This window comes from Helicoverpa zea, chromosome 14, assembly GCF_022581195.2.
Source record: "Helicoverpa zea isolate HzStark_Cry1AcR chromosome 14, ilHelZeax1.1, whole genome shotgun sequence".
NCBI lineage: Eukaryota > Metazoa > Arthropoda > Insecta > Lepidoptera > Noctuidae > Helicoverpa > Helicoverpa zea.
The window spans coordinates 8,039,591-8,058,279 of NC_061465.1; the positions used below are offsets into that span (position 1 = coordinate 8,039,591).

The following is an 18,689-nucleotide window of genomic DNA, read 5'->3' on the forward strand; positions in this document are numbered from 1 at the left end:
GATGTGTAATTAATCAATTATTACACATCATTATCAAATTAATTAATTTAGTAGAGCACACACAATAGGACCGCGGCGCACATCTGTTATCTATTACTACATTAGCTCTGTAAATAAATTAATTATGGCTAAAGGGCAAAGGTTTGCGCGTGCCGTGAATTTCTCAGACATTCTCAGTGTCCGGAGCAGTGCAGTGACAGTCGCTTTCCAACCCGCGTTGGAACAGCATTAATCTTCAGCCGCTCTCCGTGTGAATGAGAAACTACCGTTTTAAGTCTTTCGTTCATGCGGGCAAGAACCGCCGCGTAATCAGCCATGAAGTGGTTCAAAAAGTGGTTCCAAGGAAAGTGCGAGAAGTTGACTGAGGAGAAGCCGGGTCCTAGCAAGGCTGAACCTTGGCTGAGAAAAATCGATTCACTGAAGCAGTTCGTACCTCCTGATGAAGAAGTAGAGGAAGCGGAAGAAGCTTTGAAAGTTTTGGATGTGTATGTGCCTGTGACTCGTGATGTGTATGCGTTGACGACGATTAAGAATTTCCGAGCCGACTCGCTAAACGAATTCGTATACGAAAGTAACTGGGTGTTCGTATCCCGAAAACAGTTGTTGGAGCCCAGATTCCAACGACGTCTCAAGAAAACTGACACGTTGACTGATCTATGCAGATCCCTGGCCGAGAGAAGCGTCAATAGGAGACGAGCAGAAGTGATCGCTAAACCGCCCAACTGTCACTGTCATGTATTGAATTCCTGCGAAAGTGAGAAACCGTTACGTTCGAATTTGTTTCGAAGAATGTTGAGTAGCTTTAAAAGATTTTGGCGATGCCTTTATCATAAAGCGAAAAATTGCAGGGTGTTTAAAAGTGAAGAAGTAGTTGAAATTCCGATCCTACCAGAAGACCCTCTTGAATCATTCGCGTCGACTAGCATGTATCTATGTAGGTAATAATTGTTTATTTTCAAATACTAATTTAATGCAATCATACTTAGATTAAAGCTGTCTATAATTATCACAAAATGAGGTTGGAACAATAAATATATCACTTTAATGCAACAACGTGCACTAATTATGTTTTAATTCGTCGTTACTATGACAATATTAAGTTTTAATTACTTAGGGCTTTCAATTATCTCATTTGGTTTCATAACATTTATCTTTCTGAAACGCTAAGTACATAACCGTAATGATAATTATTCGAGTCACCAACTCATTAGCATTGTTAGGATTTAATCTCACTGTTTATTTTAGTGACAAGCTATAAAACTTTCGTTAAACGCTCATGTAATCTTTCGATATGTTATGGACCAAGTAATAAATTGGGCAGTATACATAATGCCCGGTCATTATGAAAAATGCCCAATATGAGAGCGCAATTTGATAATAATTATTCAAATAATCAAATTGACCGGGCACTATACATATTGCCCGTGACCTTTTAGGCAAAGTAATACAAACATATTTAATTTCAATTTTTTTATTGTTATTGCCATTTAACTTAAAATAAACTAAATATTAAACCACTTAAATAATCAGCCTCATGATTTGGATTAATTATGAAGGACTTCTGCCGTTTTTCATCAAATGACCCCCCGCTGTGGGTTAGCAGCGATGAGGGTGTCAGACTCTTACTGACTAAAAACCGTCGTGTTCCGTCGTAGGCCTTTTATGTACCAGGGCCGCGGTCTTTCGAACAATCCCTCAGCCCTGGCAGACCTTGGCCCTGATGGGCCCCGCTGGGGTTGCTGACATCTCTTTGAGGAGCGCGTGGAACAACGCGCGCCACCGACACGGGTCTGTTACCTAAAAATAGACATGAGCGAGCCACCCGAACTCACCGCCCACAGACCCACGCCTACGGTGGCCGGGAGTCATCTCGCGACACCCGGCGCCCGTGGTCTACCTGGTCCAGCGCGGCGGCCGGGATGAGAGGTGCGAACTCTCTGACGTTCCTCCGCCTCCTTCTCGAGCATGACTGCTTCGCAGAAGGAGGCGTCGGCATCCCATTCCCTCCCGCCCCGGACCATGGCCTGAACCAGGGCCGGACGCGAGAGGTCGCCGCCGCCTAAAGCCTCGACTAGGACCCGGCGGTGCTCTTCCCACGTAGGGCACTCTTGGACTGTGTGGTCCACCGTGTCCTCGGGGCTGTCCGCACAGTGTTGACACCCGGGCGCCTCCTCACAAGGACTTCTGCCTTAAAAATCCACTATTTTTTGCATATAAATGTTAAGGAAAGTCATATTAAAAATATAACATAAAATAAAATTAAGAATGGCTGTCTCTGATTGGTCAAAGCGTGTCACGCCATGCGTACTTCCCTCCCCGGCCTCGCACCGCGTAATATATAGCTTTATTATCAAATTGCCCAACTGTCATGTAGCAATATAATAATGCCCGTGCAATGTGATAAATAATGAAGTTAAGATAGTTATTAATCACTTGGCCCGATAAAGCTAGACATTATTCATAATGCTTGGGCATTATTTATAATGCCCGAATTAATCACATGGTCCATAACAGATACATTTTACACACAGCCCTACTTATAGAAAAAAGTTTTGGTTCTTTTTGGAACACTAAAAAAAGTAAATAGTGTTTCGTTAATTAAAAGTCCTCAAAGCAGGCACACATTAAAGTAATTTTATCGCTAAATACCACAATAGGGGCATGCAAGTACATAAACATCAGATCTGTGAGTCACAGTCGAATGACATAAGCTCCAACCGGGTGTGCCGATAAGGGTCAAAAAATCCCTCCGTCTAACGTTCACACAGAGTAATAATATTTTATTATCTGTGTATCTAGATTATGAGGTCATAATTTCCGACGTGCATCCATCGTGATTTTACTGTGTGCTAAGGACATAATAGTAATTAGGTACATATTACTAAATACTTAACTAATCATTGTTTTGTTGTTGTTTACAATTTAATCTTTATTTACGGTGGTGATACCTAATGATAATCTCTCTATTAGAGAAATTGTATTTTGAGTTACTGTTTACTATATCCGAATTCTTGTCAGTTAATGATTCTCTGGAATTTTCTTCTTTTGACATAATATATTTTATTAATTCGGCTGGCTCGAGAATCGAGAAAATTGGCGAACCTTGGGAGAGGCCTTTGTCCAGAAGTGGACGTCTTTCGGCTGACACGACAAAAATATATTGTTTAATAATGCTGAGTTAATTTTCTTTACCTTTAACTTAAAATTATTAATCATAAACTTAACATCTTCCTTTATTTTACAATTTACAGCGGCAGGAAGAGTGCGTGCTTTACGCGGCGGCCGACAGACGCGCGGCGCGGGCGCTGCGCTGAGGGCGTATGCGCTACACCTAGCGCAAGACAAGAGCACGACGTTTGCGCAGAACATCGACAACTTTATAGCATGTACCCTCGATTCTAAGGATACTAGTCCGCAGGTGAGATGATTAAAATAATCATATTCACAAGGTCGACAGCATTAAGGAGATTTAACCCCTAATTAAAAGAGACATGTTATAAGTTTCACAGCTCTGTTTGTTTGTCTGTTTGCTTCTAACTGTAATTTGGATGAGGTTTTGTGAGGCCAGTTGGCAACAGCGACAACGACTTCATTTTGATATGAACTTTCTAATAGGCTACTGCTGATTAAGCGATTTTAGAGGTTTCAACAAGCTATAGTAATTAAGTGCCTACTGCAAAAGGTTAGTAATAATAATAATACTTGATGTTTTGTTTTCAGGTAATGATGCGCAACATGAGGCAGTTTATGTCAGGAATGAAGAACTATCTGGTCAAGCACGGCGAGAGGGAGTTCGAGAAAGAAGTTGAAAAAGAACGGCTCAAGGTAACAATTATCTATTTCCTCCATATTGATTCAGAATAAAAGGTATCTCGTTTTACAGAACATTTGTAGATTACTGTTTAAAGTAATTATATTCTTGAAGAAACTAAAAAATTATGATGTCTTCTAAAAGCCCAAACTAAAACTAACAAAACTAAGCTGCATCTAAACAATAGCTAACTTACTTCAAACAATTCCAGCTAAAACCAACGGAGTTCCTGAACTTGGACGCCATCTTAGAAGGAGTCATGCATCGACTGGTGGTGCGGCCTCTGCGCGCGCGCCTCTATTCGCTGCTGGCCGCGTGGCACTCCGCCGATGTGAGGCGGCTACACGCTGCTATTGAACGAGCTCAACATGCCACGCCATTACAGCTGGGGATTAAGGTACCTAGTATTGGAAAATTCTATTAAATGCTAAGAAGTTTCTAGATCTGGAAATCTTGTCTTAAAAGGGCAAATTTTAAGGCACAAAAGTAGTTACTAGGTATGATAAAAGTGGAAATTATTTCATAAAGGCTAATCAAGCTTTGCTAATTGTTATGGGTTCATATCTATGTGTTTTAATGATGACCATACGTCCTTCTTGCATTCAGCAGAATTCGAAATTTCTGATTGAAGGTTTTGTCAATTTGCTCAAAACTTGACTTGGTGCGAATTTTTCACATCGAATCCTTGATCCTAAGTCCACAATTTAGTAGAAATCTGTTTTTGTACTTTTCGTTGAAAAATACACGCTTGATTGAAGTGTCACAAACGCACACAAAATCCATTATTCATGTTATTTCAAATTGAGTATAGTCGAGAACACTACTAGTGTTAATATAAAGATATTCTTCCAGGAATCTACAAAGGTACCTTCCACGGCTGTGCTGGCAGTGATCTCGAAGCATTTCCTTAAGATGCAAGAAGCTGACTCGCCCCTGGACAAGCTTGAGAACCTACTGGCAGCCATATCAGTCATGTTTAATGCTGTAAGTAAAGAATACATATATGTTCCTCAAAATTCAAAATAAAGACCAGATGCAGATGATGCCGTCGGAAAACCACACGTGCCAAAAAATTACTGGATCCTTTAAATCGAATGACTAATGTTATTTTTGTACCCATCTTTACAAGAGTCAATCTTAAGGAACTTCCATATAATATTTACCTAAAGCACAATCAGAAATTCTAAATTCTATATACCGTTCACCAACCCACTAAATCCCTATAGGACTATTGGCTCTAAATCCTCTCATCTAGCCACCAAGACCGTTCAGATCTATCTAACCGTAAATTGTTTCCTCCTAGATCCGTGGCGAACGATCCGTAGGCGCAGACGATCTACTCCCCGTTCTCGCGTGGACGATCGCTCGCAGCCGTCTAGTCTGTGCGGAGCTCGAAGCAGAACTGATGGCTGGTCTACTGCCAGCCGCGTTGTTGGCGGGAGAGGGGGGATACTATCTGACTGCGTTGTTCTCTGCGGTGGCAGTCTTGAAGAGACTGGCGCCTGAACCGCAGCCTGATAGTACTACGCCTGTGAGTATTCTTTTATTGTCTGCTCCATTTTGTACATCAAAAATTATTTTTCTATGACATATTTTAAATTACATAAAAAACAACTATTTTAATTGTTTGTGAGAAGTGTGGAAAATGGGATTTTGTGCTTCTTGCTTGGCATGTACTACCACATGAAGCTAAATCAGGCAACGAAATGCTCAGCAATAAAGAGTTCAATTGACATCAGCAACGTCTTATTCAGCAAAGTTGTATGAATTATTTCATATTAATATTATGGAGCTACGTACCTCTTACCATGGGGTAAAACCATGATTCTTTAAAAAATCGAGTCATCTTCAACCGGAATACAGATCTACAGAGACACAAATCTCAAAACCTGCTTCTTGGGTACATGGCGAGACGGACCCCATTGAATTTATACGACAACTCTTCCTCTTTTCCCTACAGTGGCGTCGAGGCTCAGTAGACACAACCCGCGAACAGTGTCCAGTCGCCGTAGTCCGGGTGGTGCTCCCAGACGAGTGCCGCGGCTCGATCCGCCGCGTGCCTGTGCCGTGCCGGCCCGGCGCGCGCGCGCGGGACCTGTGCCGAGCGCTGGCACACGCCGCCGCCATCACTAACCCGCAAGACTATGCGTTGTTTGCGCTACATGATGGACATGGTATGTGTTTCTTTTATTTACTGGCTCGAAATCGGTTTGTAGATTTTAGAAACTTTCACGAAGCAGCTTGGAGCCTGGAAGTTTGTGATTGATTGATTGATATTACATATACCTATATCTATTATATTTACTAACTGACCCGGCAAATTTCGTATTGTTTAAACCTTCTCTCGACCTCTACTAAGATTTGAAAGCCAAAATAAGACAAATAGATCCAGCAAACTCGAGTTATAGTAAGGCTAACGAACAGCAATTCATTTTTGTATATTTATTTGTAGATTTTTAAGTATGTCTGATAATACATAGATAAATAGACTACGTTATGAGTGCTGTTGATAGATGAATTTTTTGTGATGAAGATCAAGTTGATCTCATAATTATTATAAAGTGAAAATAATAAATAAATTCTAACTGACCAAATTATTAAACAACTTGACACTGCTTTGTAATATTTTATTGGGTAATTAATGAAAACGGTAAATTTATCAATAGCCAAAAGTATTAGTTATTTCAATGTTATTATTTTTGTTTCAGAAACAATGCTAAATGAAAACGACTGCCCTCAAGAGGTGATGTCAGAGAAAAGCGGACAGAACTTCACTCTGGCCTACAGGAGAATAGATGCTAAGATCGCCTGGCCTCAGCAGGCCCTTCTATCTTACCCTTAGACTGCTTGCACACCTAGCAATACGAAGCAACAGCAATCTCTTAGCAATAGAAAATACACAAAATATTTTCAAGTAAAACATCAATTACATTCACGAACGAATCGATTCTTCGATTCGGTTGTCAATCATGCTCATTATCAATAAGACATCAACTATATTTCGAACGGATGAAATCTATATTTTTATCACCATAATAATAAAATCAAAGTGATATTTTATTCAACTGATTTTGTAAGTGCTAACGTTTTCTAAGCTTACCCTACTTATAAGTACATCGCTTATAGGCAATATTTTTAAAGCGTCGCTACTCAACGAGCATACTAATGTCATATAACAGTAGCTTTTTTACTCAGTAATGTATAAGTACCTAATTTTTATAATTATAATCTGACTGAACTTCGGGACGTCGCTCCCAATTTTGTACATTTTGTATCGCGTGGGGAGCTATCATTCGGTGGATGTGATGTATGGAGAAAATGTTCACCATTTTTTTATGATATTTGTGTAGTACCTACACCTAACTCGATGTTCGCAGTTAGGGGCTAATCGTGCTGCCTTATAAAGGCAGCTTTTATTTTCTTCAAGTGTGCGTTTGTGTATGTTCCTAAATTTCGACGCGTAGGTACACTAAATAAACTCACCAAATTGTTGTTTTAGTTTAATAAATTTTAAGTATTTCTTTAAACATTTCTAGTACTAAAATTTACTTTTGAAGTATCTATACATATTTTTAACTCTTACTAACTTGTTTATGAACTGTGATGTTAATCGTATTAATTAGTAATACTATAAGGTTTTGTATTAATTTTTGTATATTCGTAGAGCTGTTTCTTAATATAATTTATTTATATGTAACATTAAGGTACCAACAAAAAGTTTTAAAAGTAAAAGGTAAATTATAACAAGTCTGCAAAAACTATCCATGATTGTACTAAAAATGGATAGTTTATCAATGCTAACTTTCTAATAAACAATAGGTCATTTTGCAGAAATCCGTTAGAATTTACCTATTATTTTATAACGTATTCAGATGAAACATTGCCTTACATTTCTTCGCGGACAATATTTTTGTAGTTCGTATAATAAACAGTGCAATCGGAATTAATGGGTACGATTTGGAGAAATGATTGAATTAGTTGAAATAAGTAGCATGAGTAGGAAATCATAAGTACCTAGTAACTTCTTCCACTGCCAAGTAAAGCATTCGATAAGACCTATCCTGTTTTTGCTGTTTTCGAAGAGCAATTTAAAACGTTGAATTTTCCAATAGATAAGTTTTCATTAAATGCATGTTCTTTCACGCTTCATTTAGCTATCATAATCATTTAAATACAATACGACACTTCTATCATCATGATACCCTTTTTGGCGCTCGAACTGTTTCCTGAGAAAATCTCTCAAATTGTGGAAGATATGACATCGCACCTGGATGTTATTGTTTATTCCTACCTAATTTAATTGTATTGTCGATCATGCCTTCTCCATTGTTTAAAGACTGAATCTTATTATAAGCCCTCTTCTTTTTCATTGCTTTGAAAAAATGTAGACGGATTCCTAAGAGTCAACCTATACTGCCATAGTTTTTATGTTTTAAAAACTCACTGTGTGAGAATTTAAGAACAACAAAACCTTTTAATATTTCATAAGCATTTCTCCAAGACTCGTACATTCACAACAGTACATTGTAGTAGGCAACCGATTCTGGATATGTGACCGGCGTTCGCGCACTGTAAAGCGCGCCATTTTGTATTTATTACGTCACTCTTATTAACGTTAGTTGTAAAACACGTATATTGTGTTTTGATAAAGTTTTCAGTCATATTGTGAAAGGAGTAAATGGATTTTTACCAAATTTAATATGAGGTGTTTTATTTTCTTTATTTTGATATAAACCTCACTTATTTAAAAACACAATTACCTACACAATTAAAAACCACACTTGTGGTTTTTAATTTATATATATTGCAATCTTGCATACTACACTAGCATGTACAAATATCCTACAGTCAAATTGCAACCTATTTTATTAGTCCGGATGAACGAATAAAGTAAGAAATAGGTAACTTATCAACTCGTCATTGATAAGAGGACCCAAACTGCAAACCTATTCAGCATAAACAATTCGGACAGTAAACACCCTACACAAGAATTACTAAGCAACCACCGCAGCTTAACGGTCCCCAAAATATTATTACCGCAACCATAACAACAAATCGACAAACGACTATCGACCACACTTTCCCATTCGTCAGAAAAGTCATGAAGCAAAGTGATAATTTAATGATAACATAAGAACCATGCTATACCCACTAGATGAAAAGCACACAATGCAAGCGAATTTCCCTAAAAAGTTGCCGGTGCCCCATTGGGATCGGGTCCATTTGGAATATCCAGTGAGGAAGCATCCGGGAACTGGGCTTTCCAGTGAAACTATCAGCCGAAAATGGAGAGACCAACCGGAGATATTGAAAGAGATGGTAATTCCTTATTCTAATTATTAGATACGTTTGAAGTTACTAATTACTTGTTGTGCAAATTGGTTCAATTTTGGAATGTAGTTTTTATTACAATTGAAAGAAATAGTGAATACATTTTGGCCTTATATAAATAACAAGAGATGGTGGGAGGACCAGGAGCTCAATTCTGCTAATTTTATTTAAGCGACGTACGATTGCTATCCGAATAAGATTCAATCACGACTCAATTCCGCTAATTTTTCTTTTAAATAAACGTTTTTATTATTTTCTGTGCTTCAATAATGTATCATATTGTCTACAAATGATTTACGACATCATTGATTTTTATAGACCAAATGCGAGAGCAATGGCACACCAATCAAATTACCAAAATCTATTCCTTATGAGGTTAAACGGGGGTTGAAGTTTAAAGTGTACATAAGGAAATACAAAGGGGCGTTCATAGAGTGTATATAAGGAAATACATAGTGGCGTTCTTAGAGTATATATAAGGGAATACATAGGGGAGTTCAAAGAGCACATAAGGAAATAAATAGGGGAGTACACGAAGTGAACAGAAGGAAATACATAGGGGAGTTCATAGACTGTAGATAAGGAAATACATAGGGGAGTTCGTAGAGTGTACATAAGGAAATGCATAGGGGAGTTTATATAGTACATAAGGAAATACATAAGGGAGTACATAGAATGTACATAAGGAAATATATAGGGGAGGTTATAGTGTACATAAGGAAATACATAGAGCAGTTCATAGAGTGTACATAAGCAAATACATAGGGCAGTACATAGAGTGTACATAAGGAAATATACAGGGGAGTTCGTAGAGTGTGTGTAAGGGAATACAAAGGGGAGTTCAAAGAGTACATAAGGAAATACATAGGGGAGTTCATAGAGCGTACATAAGTTCATAGCGTTCATAGAGTGACGAGAAACTTAAACTCCTACAAACTTGAAGGGAGGTAGGTTCTTTATAGAGGGAAAACATGCATTAAGGAGGGATTTTACCAAAATCCATTCCTTATGGGGTTAAACGGGGGTTGATAGTTCGCATGGAAGTCCTGTTTTAGAAGTGTGGGTCTTAAAATTTGTAGTTAGCATGCTTACGATAAAAAAGATTTGTACGCGGACGACGTCGCGGGCGACTGCTAGTAAAGATAACAGGGAAATATAATAAAATGAGGGTGTGAAGCATTCAAAAATGATTCCTGTCGCCACATTATTTACATAAATTCACGCAGAAATGTAATCAATGCATTATTCGCGCCTAGTATCTATTAGGTAATATGACTCAAGGAAGTCTGACTTTCCCATGACGACAATTTGTTTTTCGCACAATATGACGCTGAACTGTACAACATTTATGTATTGTGTACAAATTGTGACTATTCTGTATTCAACAGAGGACTCCAGTAGAAGAGATCAAGAACTATTTTCGTGATTACAACATTACGCAACAGTTGACAAGGTCACAGACTACTGAACAGTACGGCTACAAACTGCCTGATACTAAGCGATTCAATAAACATACGTCATGTACGGAGAATGAATATGTTTATCCGCAGCCTAGGAGGGTATGTAAATGACTAGATATTCTACATTTTAGCTAAGGAAGTCAATGTAACTCCTTAAAAAAATACACACAAAGTTTAGGGAGCCATTAAGGTAATACTTTTAAAGCTTAATATGGATATACCTGTCTGATATAAAATTTCATAATACTGTAAGGGTTTGATATACAATTGCAGATTACCGATAGACCTCCACAATTATCTGCGCATGGCACAACAGAGATGCGCAGTCACTACACTCCACCAGTCATACCGCCTCGTTTGGTTACCGATAAGGATCAATACAAACTTCCTACCAGACTACCGAGGGATCCTGTAAGTTTTCTCAGTTCAGTTACATTTTTATAGTAGATATGTCAAGAAATTGAAACCGAATGAAAGACGAAATTAAAGAAATAATAGTGAATCTCCTCCTTTTAACAATCTCAAAAATAATTTTACATAGCAAGTAGACGAGCCCCACAATTTGCGCCTTAATAGTGCTCCAAAGATCAACCAACATTTTTGCAAAACATAACCCACGTTTTATCTTCCTAGCTTCCTCTCGAGCCAAGCTGGCGAACAGAATTAGAACCTCTGGACACAACACATGAAGGATTCGAGAAATACTTGGACCCATACCTGACGACCAGCAGACTGCACCACCGACCGTACACTGCCGATCAGCTGCAAAGACCATCGTGTAACAAGGATGTGGTCACTTATTACACTTTCAAGGATATAACTTGGGTGAGTCATCATCGAGAATTGAGTGGTCAACTGTAGTGTCATTGTTAAAACATACAGTCATTGTGTACATTAAAAAATATTTGATACTTAAATCAATACTTGCAATTTTAATGTGCCAGATTTGAAAAACAAAGCGAACATTTCTGAGGATTCGTATCTATGTTGAACTATCAGAACTCTGATGATGGACTTTTCTGATGAAGTCAGAGAATTCAGAAATAATGAACCGAGCAATCAGCTTTACTGACGATTATAACATGGCTGGGACTTCATAATGTTTTAAACAACAATCGAATGTTTGAATTCCAAGACCTGCTTTATTTTCAGACAAGGACTCGAAAACCCGAAACGGAGTGGCGTCTCCCAGTTCCTAGACCAAAGTCTGTGTATGACAGAGAAAAGTTCAAGGAAGGCATCCGAGAAATAAGAACACATAACAAATTGCCATGGGTGCCTGGGTAATATACCTGTTGTTTTATGAATCATCCACTTTATTGAACACAACTCAAAGATATCTATTACCCTTACAATTCTGCTACAGCTAATAAAAATGACCATTATTTAAGTAAATTAAAGACAGTTTTCCTATTCTATTCTAGGACTTTCCGAACGGAAGCGCGAGATAACTACATACCACCAACATTGCAACCAGTTTCTCAAATTCACAACTATGAAGAAGAAGCTAGAAGTTTCTACGAAAAATCTGTAGCAGACCTATCGACCAACATTCATGAGGAATATAATGCGTTCCAGAAACAATACTGTACGGAGAACTCCGTTGTAGGGTCAAGGAAACCTATCTGTACTGTACTCGACCAGTTCACTGAGAAAAATAAGAGGTTAGAGAGGAAAAGTGTTCATATAGGATAAGTTTGAAAGTCCATAATACATTTGATTAGAAAAATAAACAATAGGCAAAAGCAAATGAAGTTTGATTCTCGTACCTAATGCGATAGCCTAATGTATTTTAAACAAACACAATTTTCTTAATTAAATACTAAATAGCGAAATGAATGACCAATAACTTCTCATTACATAAAACTTTGAATGATTGGTAACGTAAAAATAGGTTTTCGAAAATACATTTTAATTTAATAACCGTCTGGAGCATCACAATCATATTTCCTAATCTTAACCGTGACGCATACCTAACATTACTTTGATTTAGCCATTTAAATAATACAAAACATAGTTACCACTCAAATCATAGATAAGGACTTATTACAACAAAACTTATTTAATTTTAATTGAGAACATAAACGAAATCAAATATCTATGCTTATATAATAGATTTTCAGTTTGACAGGCACAATCATGACTCATACATAACACTAAAAAAAAATTAAAGAGTAAAAATAATGGATTCCAACAAAAAAGCATAACGAAACAAGATGTTCAGTAAAATTAAATGGAAATAGTATACTTCCTCCTAGTAGTAGTAGTGATATCGTACGCCATTTACTTGATACAACCTTATTGGGTGATGATACTGTCGGGAGCTATCATTTACTCTTTGTACGTACAACTGGAGAATTGGTAAGCAAAGAACGAGAAGTACGCACTGCATTCATCTACTTTAGCTACCGTGTCATCCCATGGTGAGTTTAGCAAACATAGACTAGGTGCTTATTTACTGTATTTTTTTCTTGCAATTGAGAAAACTCTTACATTATTTGGAAGAATCCCTTTTACAATCTCGCGTTTTGAGAACAAACTCTGACTCTTTCACCTTTTAAATTTTTTTATTGGTTACAAGAGTGTATCAAAAAACAGTGACCGACTAGATTACAGGTACTAATTGTGTTATGAATGAAGTGTACTATCTTTGTGTTAATACCAAGTATCTAGCTAAAAGTGAAATTGTATTTCAGTATTGGTGGCTTCCTTTGACGCGACGAAGAAATTACCTACTACGAACGGCATCTTTAAAGAGAAATTGGACATTCAGACGATCGGCCATCTCGCCCCATAGAAATACGTGAGTAGGTACCAATATCCGTAGGAACAACATTAATGAGTTTGCAAATAATAATAGATGATTATACGAACTTCCAAGTGAAGTTAAAAATAGTTGTGTTACGTACACAAATAGGAACGTATAAAAATGTTTAACAATTTAACACCAGGTTAGATTAAACTATTAGTACTTATTTTTTTTCTTGTATCTTTCGATCTTGTCTTCTACTTTACGCTTCGGTATGACATGATGATGACGAAGTAACAGAAAAGCACTTTTCACTTTTCCGTCTGTTGCGGCGCACGAAAAAGGGTAGGTAGTTGTAAGTATAGGTAAACAATCTAAAGGACGTGCGGAGTTGCTAGCACAAGGAACGGGGGACTACATGGTAAACATTGAAGAAGTGACGAAATATAAATCACTATGGAATCGTATGAAAATACTGAGCACTTACCAAAACTATACACATTAAAAGAAATGGGAGAAACTTTTTATCGCCAGTTTACTGCACTGAACACTAGGCTTTATCCACTTATGTTACTGTTAAATCATCATCCGTTCGTTACAGAAATCGAATAGATTCCCGGCACCCGGGGTTTGTCACTGACACATAGTAGCTAGATCCCTGTTTTCTTAACTTATGTAAACCACTTTCCCTAACCTAACCAAACACCGTTGCGGCTTATACAATATTTTAGTTGCCCGTGATCTTCGTAATACGTTCTTTAATACTCTATTCATGCATACATGCATTCATGCATACATAACATACATGTCGATTATTCCCTAATAATTGGATCCCACAATAATAAGAGGTGGAGCTACGGAAAAACGCCAGCTTAGGTATGGCGCTGCCGCTGGTAAAGGAGTCAATTTTTATGGACCACAAAATATCAAATGTGTAGGTAATCGTTATCACAATTATTTAAAAATCTATCCTGAAGAAGCGCCGTAATCCTTTGCTTATATCAATAAAAGTTTTTTGAATTCATTTTTATTATTTGGACTAAAAATAAATATTAAAGAAATCTTCTGCGGTTCCTATAATATAAACAAAAACGATTTGTTTTGCTACTTAAAGGTAAGTACGTTTTAAAAGCTAGCTGCCGACTGCTACTTGCATTGAATGCATGAAATCGGTCAACTGAGAGCGACTGCACATGCTGCTGCTATTTCAATCCAAAGCGGTTTCACGTAAATAAATACAAATCTCTATGGTATAAGCGTTGCCATGGTTACATACGAATTGTCCGTTATATAGTGACATTTAATGGTTATTTTCAGACTCTTCAATTATCGATTTTTCAGTATTCCAGTTAAGAATAGATAAAGATAATATTATTATTGTAATACGCATATTGAAAGGAGAAGGTAAACGCTACATTTTAAGAGGGCCTATTTCCCAATCAAAAAGAATAGCGCGTCCACTATAGGGTTAAAAGTTTAATTGAAAACTTATCGGTACCTGTCTATCATAGCAATATATACGCGTTGTCCGCGTTTAAAAGCACATCGTGTGAGTTGATCACACGTACGTTGGTCCGGGTACGAGCCGGCCGCGAAAGTCACGTTTACTCGCAAATATTTACACAAATGGTACACAGTACCCAAACATAACGCGGCAACGGCACTCTTGATTTTTTTAAAACAAATTATCATTTATTCAAAGTACAATTATGTTACGTTTAATTCAGATAGTGCTCCTGTTTATTTTCGCGTGGAATCGGGTCGGCGATGCATCACGACAAAAGGTAAAAATGTATTTAAATTTATTTTGCACGGAATCATCACCGTACCCAAACGTGTCGTAGCGTCGATTATTTAATTCTCGTCCGAACAATATAGTTTGGTCTTCAATATAGTTTACTTTCGCAAACAATAACGATATCGGATGTAACCGAACGTTTTCGGGAAGAGCATCTTCCATTGTTGCCTAAGCATGGTTCAGACCAAGACCGTGATAAATATTTGTAAATTATCTTCAACATGGAATATGTATACTTCAGTATGTAGTTTTCTCCTCTGCTAGAGAGATTTTCTAGTTTATATTTAGAATAAACATGTTGAGTATTTGAAACGAATGACCTACTGGTTAAACATGTATCTGCTCAAGTAGAAAGTGAAACTTCACTTCTCCCTAATTCATTGAATTTATTTTTAATTCACATTAACAGCTAAATCAACAACTTTTAAAATAAAAACTGAACCAAAAGTAACGGTAAAGGTCTTAATAACTACCTGCCTGCAATAGTAGGTGAAACCGCGGGAAATACCAGCCAGTTTGAAATTAGATCAAATTTGATGCAGCCATGAAATTCAGTTTACATTGTTACTGAAAAGTTATAAAGAGTACCTAAACAATTTAAGTAATTTAATCCGAACCATACTACGTACCACTGCTCATGAGAAAATTATCACAATAAGCAGTTTTTGCGCCAATTTTCTCTGGTCAGCTTTTTGCGATCCGTGTAACAATTGACTTATTAACTTTTTCTTGATTAATGAATTGTGTTTGTTAATTGTAACAATCATGCTGTTCTTATATCAGGCAACTTCTTATGGGTCGAATGCCTGTCTATTAAAACTATTAACTGCAGAAAACCTAAGAGATGAGAAGGTATACTTGTGTTAAATCGATTTCAATACCTATTGTTGTACAGCTTAGCAACATTCTGTTTAGTTATGACACAATTTATCAGTCTGCTAGTTAAAATTGCTACATGTTTGCTATAACAATACTTTCATAAACTACTGATTTATCTACCTTTTCCTACAATAGGTACAACTTGAAGGCATTATCCACGTGCCAGCGCATAATTACCTCTTATGTCCGTGACTAATAAGTAAATAATTATTTAAGTACATGAAAAATAGGTGTAACGAATTGGAAACTCATTTAAGAGTCAAATTACTTATTCTGACGAGATATGACCGAGGCTTTCTATAAGGGTAATCATATGCAGTTTCTTAAATCATCCTGGATGATAGTTAGCATCGAAATCATGCTATCAATAATATGTATTTTTTACTGTTAAAATTCACTTTACTACACAATAGAAAAGTTTTTTTTACGGAAAGTGGACCCAGGGTGCAACCCTGAGGTACTCCAAAATATAGAATAGAACTATAAATCTTTTTTGATTGAATTTGTTAGGTGACCCACTTATTAGGAGTAGGTACCCAAATAGCGCCTTTCAAAGGCATTAAGGCGTGTGTATTTGGCAGCACATACATACCACATGCCAGTAAGCTGAGGTCAACTTCTCATTCAATCTGGAACAGTGAAAGTTGTCCTGCACCCGCTACTTTGATCCTAACAGTTATTTATACCACATGTGTTACTTTGAATGTTTGTGTTACTGAACATAACATCAAGGTTTTAGATTCAAGGCGTTGGGCAGAGAGCAAAAGACAACATGTTTACGCCACTTATTATGGATCGTTTACGCCTGAGAACGAACCGCGATGTTGGATACTATAGAAAAATTTGCAACTTCTAGTTTATAAATAATAATTATTTTATATTCCAGGTCCTCGTAACCGTATATTACGAGAGCAAGTGTCCGGACAGTAGATACTTCGTAAGGGATCAACTGCAGCCGGCTGTTAACTTGCTCCACAAATATATAAGACTAAAACTTGTACCCTTTGGAAAAGCTCATGTAAGTACCCCTAGTGATTTCAGATACAACTTAAGATTATCTCCCGAGCCTTTTTCCAAACTATGTTGGGGTCGGCTTCAAGTCTAACCGGATGCAGCTCAGTACCAGTGTTTTACATGGAGCTAATACCTGTCTGACCTCCTCGACACAGTTACCCGTGCACTCCGATACCCGTTGGTATGACTGGTTGTCAGACTTTCTGGCTTCTTACTACCCATAACTTCTACCAAAGATGTTCAAATGACAGCCACAATGACCTGACTTTGTCAAGTTTTAACATGATAAAGTTTATGGAATTACTACTCAGTTACAGTACTTATTAGGAACATTTATTACCTGTTAAAAACATTTCAGAGTATAGACAGAGGTCGTAATGGATTCAAATGTCAGCACGGGCCTTCAGAATGTGCCGGTAATATGGTGCAGAGCTGCGCGTTGGATCTCATGCAGGAGCGAAACGACGTGGAAAAGGTTTCTTATGTCAACTGCGAAATGCAAACAGAAGCTGGAACTAGGAACGACATGCGGGTAAGAGTGTTCCTGCTAATTTTAGTCGCTATTTCAAGTATCAAATCCACGATTTCTTCGAGATGGTGTTCTTCGCTTATGATGTTATACTTTCAAAGTCAATGCTTTAAAAATTGTCCACATACTCAATTCTACGGTCACCGATCTTGCTATCCTATCATTCACTTTTTGCAATCTTTAGTGCATTGTTGCCTTTAAGCATAAGGTGTCAAAAGCGAGCCAAAATACTGGTCACGTTTTTACAATATAAATGAATGTCTATCCATTCTGTTGACAGAAAACGCTGGCCATCAGCAGTACTTTCCTATTTATTTCACGACCATAGTCGTGTACTGAATTCTATTACAATTTGGTGACCACCCCAAGACTTTGCTAACAATTATCTTTTGCAAATCCCCATTGATACTTTAACCTATATGTTCATTGTTGAATGCTTATTTATTAACACTGATGCGCATCATTTCAGTGCGTCGTCGAAGCAGGCCTGAGACCGTCTGATGTGCAAGACTGTATCAGGTCGAGAGGCAGATCACTGCAACTCGAAGCTGAATACCTGACCAATCAGATAAGGCCTAGATTTATACCAACTACTACTCTCAATGGGGTAAGACCATATTTTTTAAGGAACCGCGAAGATTTTTATTTTACCTGTGTATTATTTTTGCAGAGAATTGCAGCCTAATAAGAAGAAGAACCGTATGAAACAGTATTATAACAAAATTGTGATACCTCTAATGAGCCAGTGTCCCAACTATAGCTAATGCTGGCCATGTCCTTATTATAAAGAGTACATCCTCCTATTTCTGATGTTACGCAAGGAAATAATCTAGATACATTCAAAACTTAACACATGATCAAAAAGTTCAACTTACATTAAAACTCCTAAATTCTGCAGTCGCCTACTAAAAAGTGATTGTGACATATAATTAAGCACGTTTCTATAATATTATTTGTCTACAGGTATTCAAACAAATTGATCAAGATTCTTCATTGAGAGACTTGACAGCAACGTTATGCACAGTAATCAGAGAAGGTCCTTGCGCGCACTACCATTCAATGTTACGCTACATACTCCTTTAAACGAACAATAAATTTATACATTTTACCAATCATTT

General features: G+C 37.3%; 3 protein-coding genes across 11 annotated transcripts in view; all 3 read left to right on the top strand.

The window, feature by feature from the left end:
* Window positions 1-8,510, top strand: part of LOC124636273 (protein sprint) — a 201,310-nt gene extending 192,800 nt beyond the window's left edge. For all 9 annotated transcript variants that reach the window (XM_047172299.1, XM_047172298.1, XM_047172295.1 and 6 more), the window contains 7 exons: window positions 3,252-3,418; window positions 3,721-3,825; window positions 4,023-4,208; window positions 4,664-4,795; window positions 5,115-5,342; window positions 5,772-5,985; window positions 6,520-8,510. In XM_047172299.1, coding sequence (XP_047028255.1) covers window positions 3,252-3,418; window positions 3,721-3,825; window positions 4,023-4,208; window positions 4,664-4,795; window positions 5,115-5,342; window positions 5,772-5,985; window positions 6,520-6,653 — 1,166 coding nt within the window. In that variant the 3' untranslated portion in view covers window positions 6,654-8,510. The remainder of the gene's footprint in view (window positions 1-3,251; window positions 3,419-3,720; window positions 3,826-4,022; window positions 4,209-4,663; window positions 4,796-5,114; window positions 5,343-5,771; window positions 5,986-6,519) is intronic.
* A 440-nt stretch (window positions 8,511-8,950) lies between these two features.
* On the top strand, window positions 8,951-12,352 carry LOC124636661. Its single transcript, XM_047172823.1, has 6 exons — window positions 8,951-9,130; window positions 10,531-10,701; window positions 10,876-11,013; window positions 11,236-11,427; window positions 11,755-11,885; window positions 12,027-12,352. The coding sequence occupies exons 1-6, from the start codon at window positions 8,951-8,953 to the stop codon at window positions 12,295-12,297; spliced, it is 1,083 nt and encodes a 360-aa protein (XP_047028779.1). The 3' UTR covers window positions 12,298-12,352.
* Window positions 12,353-14,662: 2,310 nt separating this feature from the next.
* Window positions 14,663-18,684, top strand: LOC124636278 (gamma-interferon-inducible lysosomal thiol reductase-like). Its single transcript, XM_047172309.1, has 5 exons — window positions 14,663-15,135; window positions 16,915-17,046; window positions 17,401-17,574; window positions 18,041-18,178; window positions 18,535-18,684. Exons 1-5 carry the CDS (start codon window positions 15,061-15,063, stop codon window positions 18,652-18,654), a joined length of 639 nt encoding a protein of 212 aa, XP_047028265.1. The 5' UTR covers window positions 14,663-15,060; the 3' UTR covers window positions 18,655-18,684.
* The last annotated feature ends 5 nt before the right edge of the window (window positions 18,685-18,689 follow it).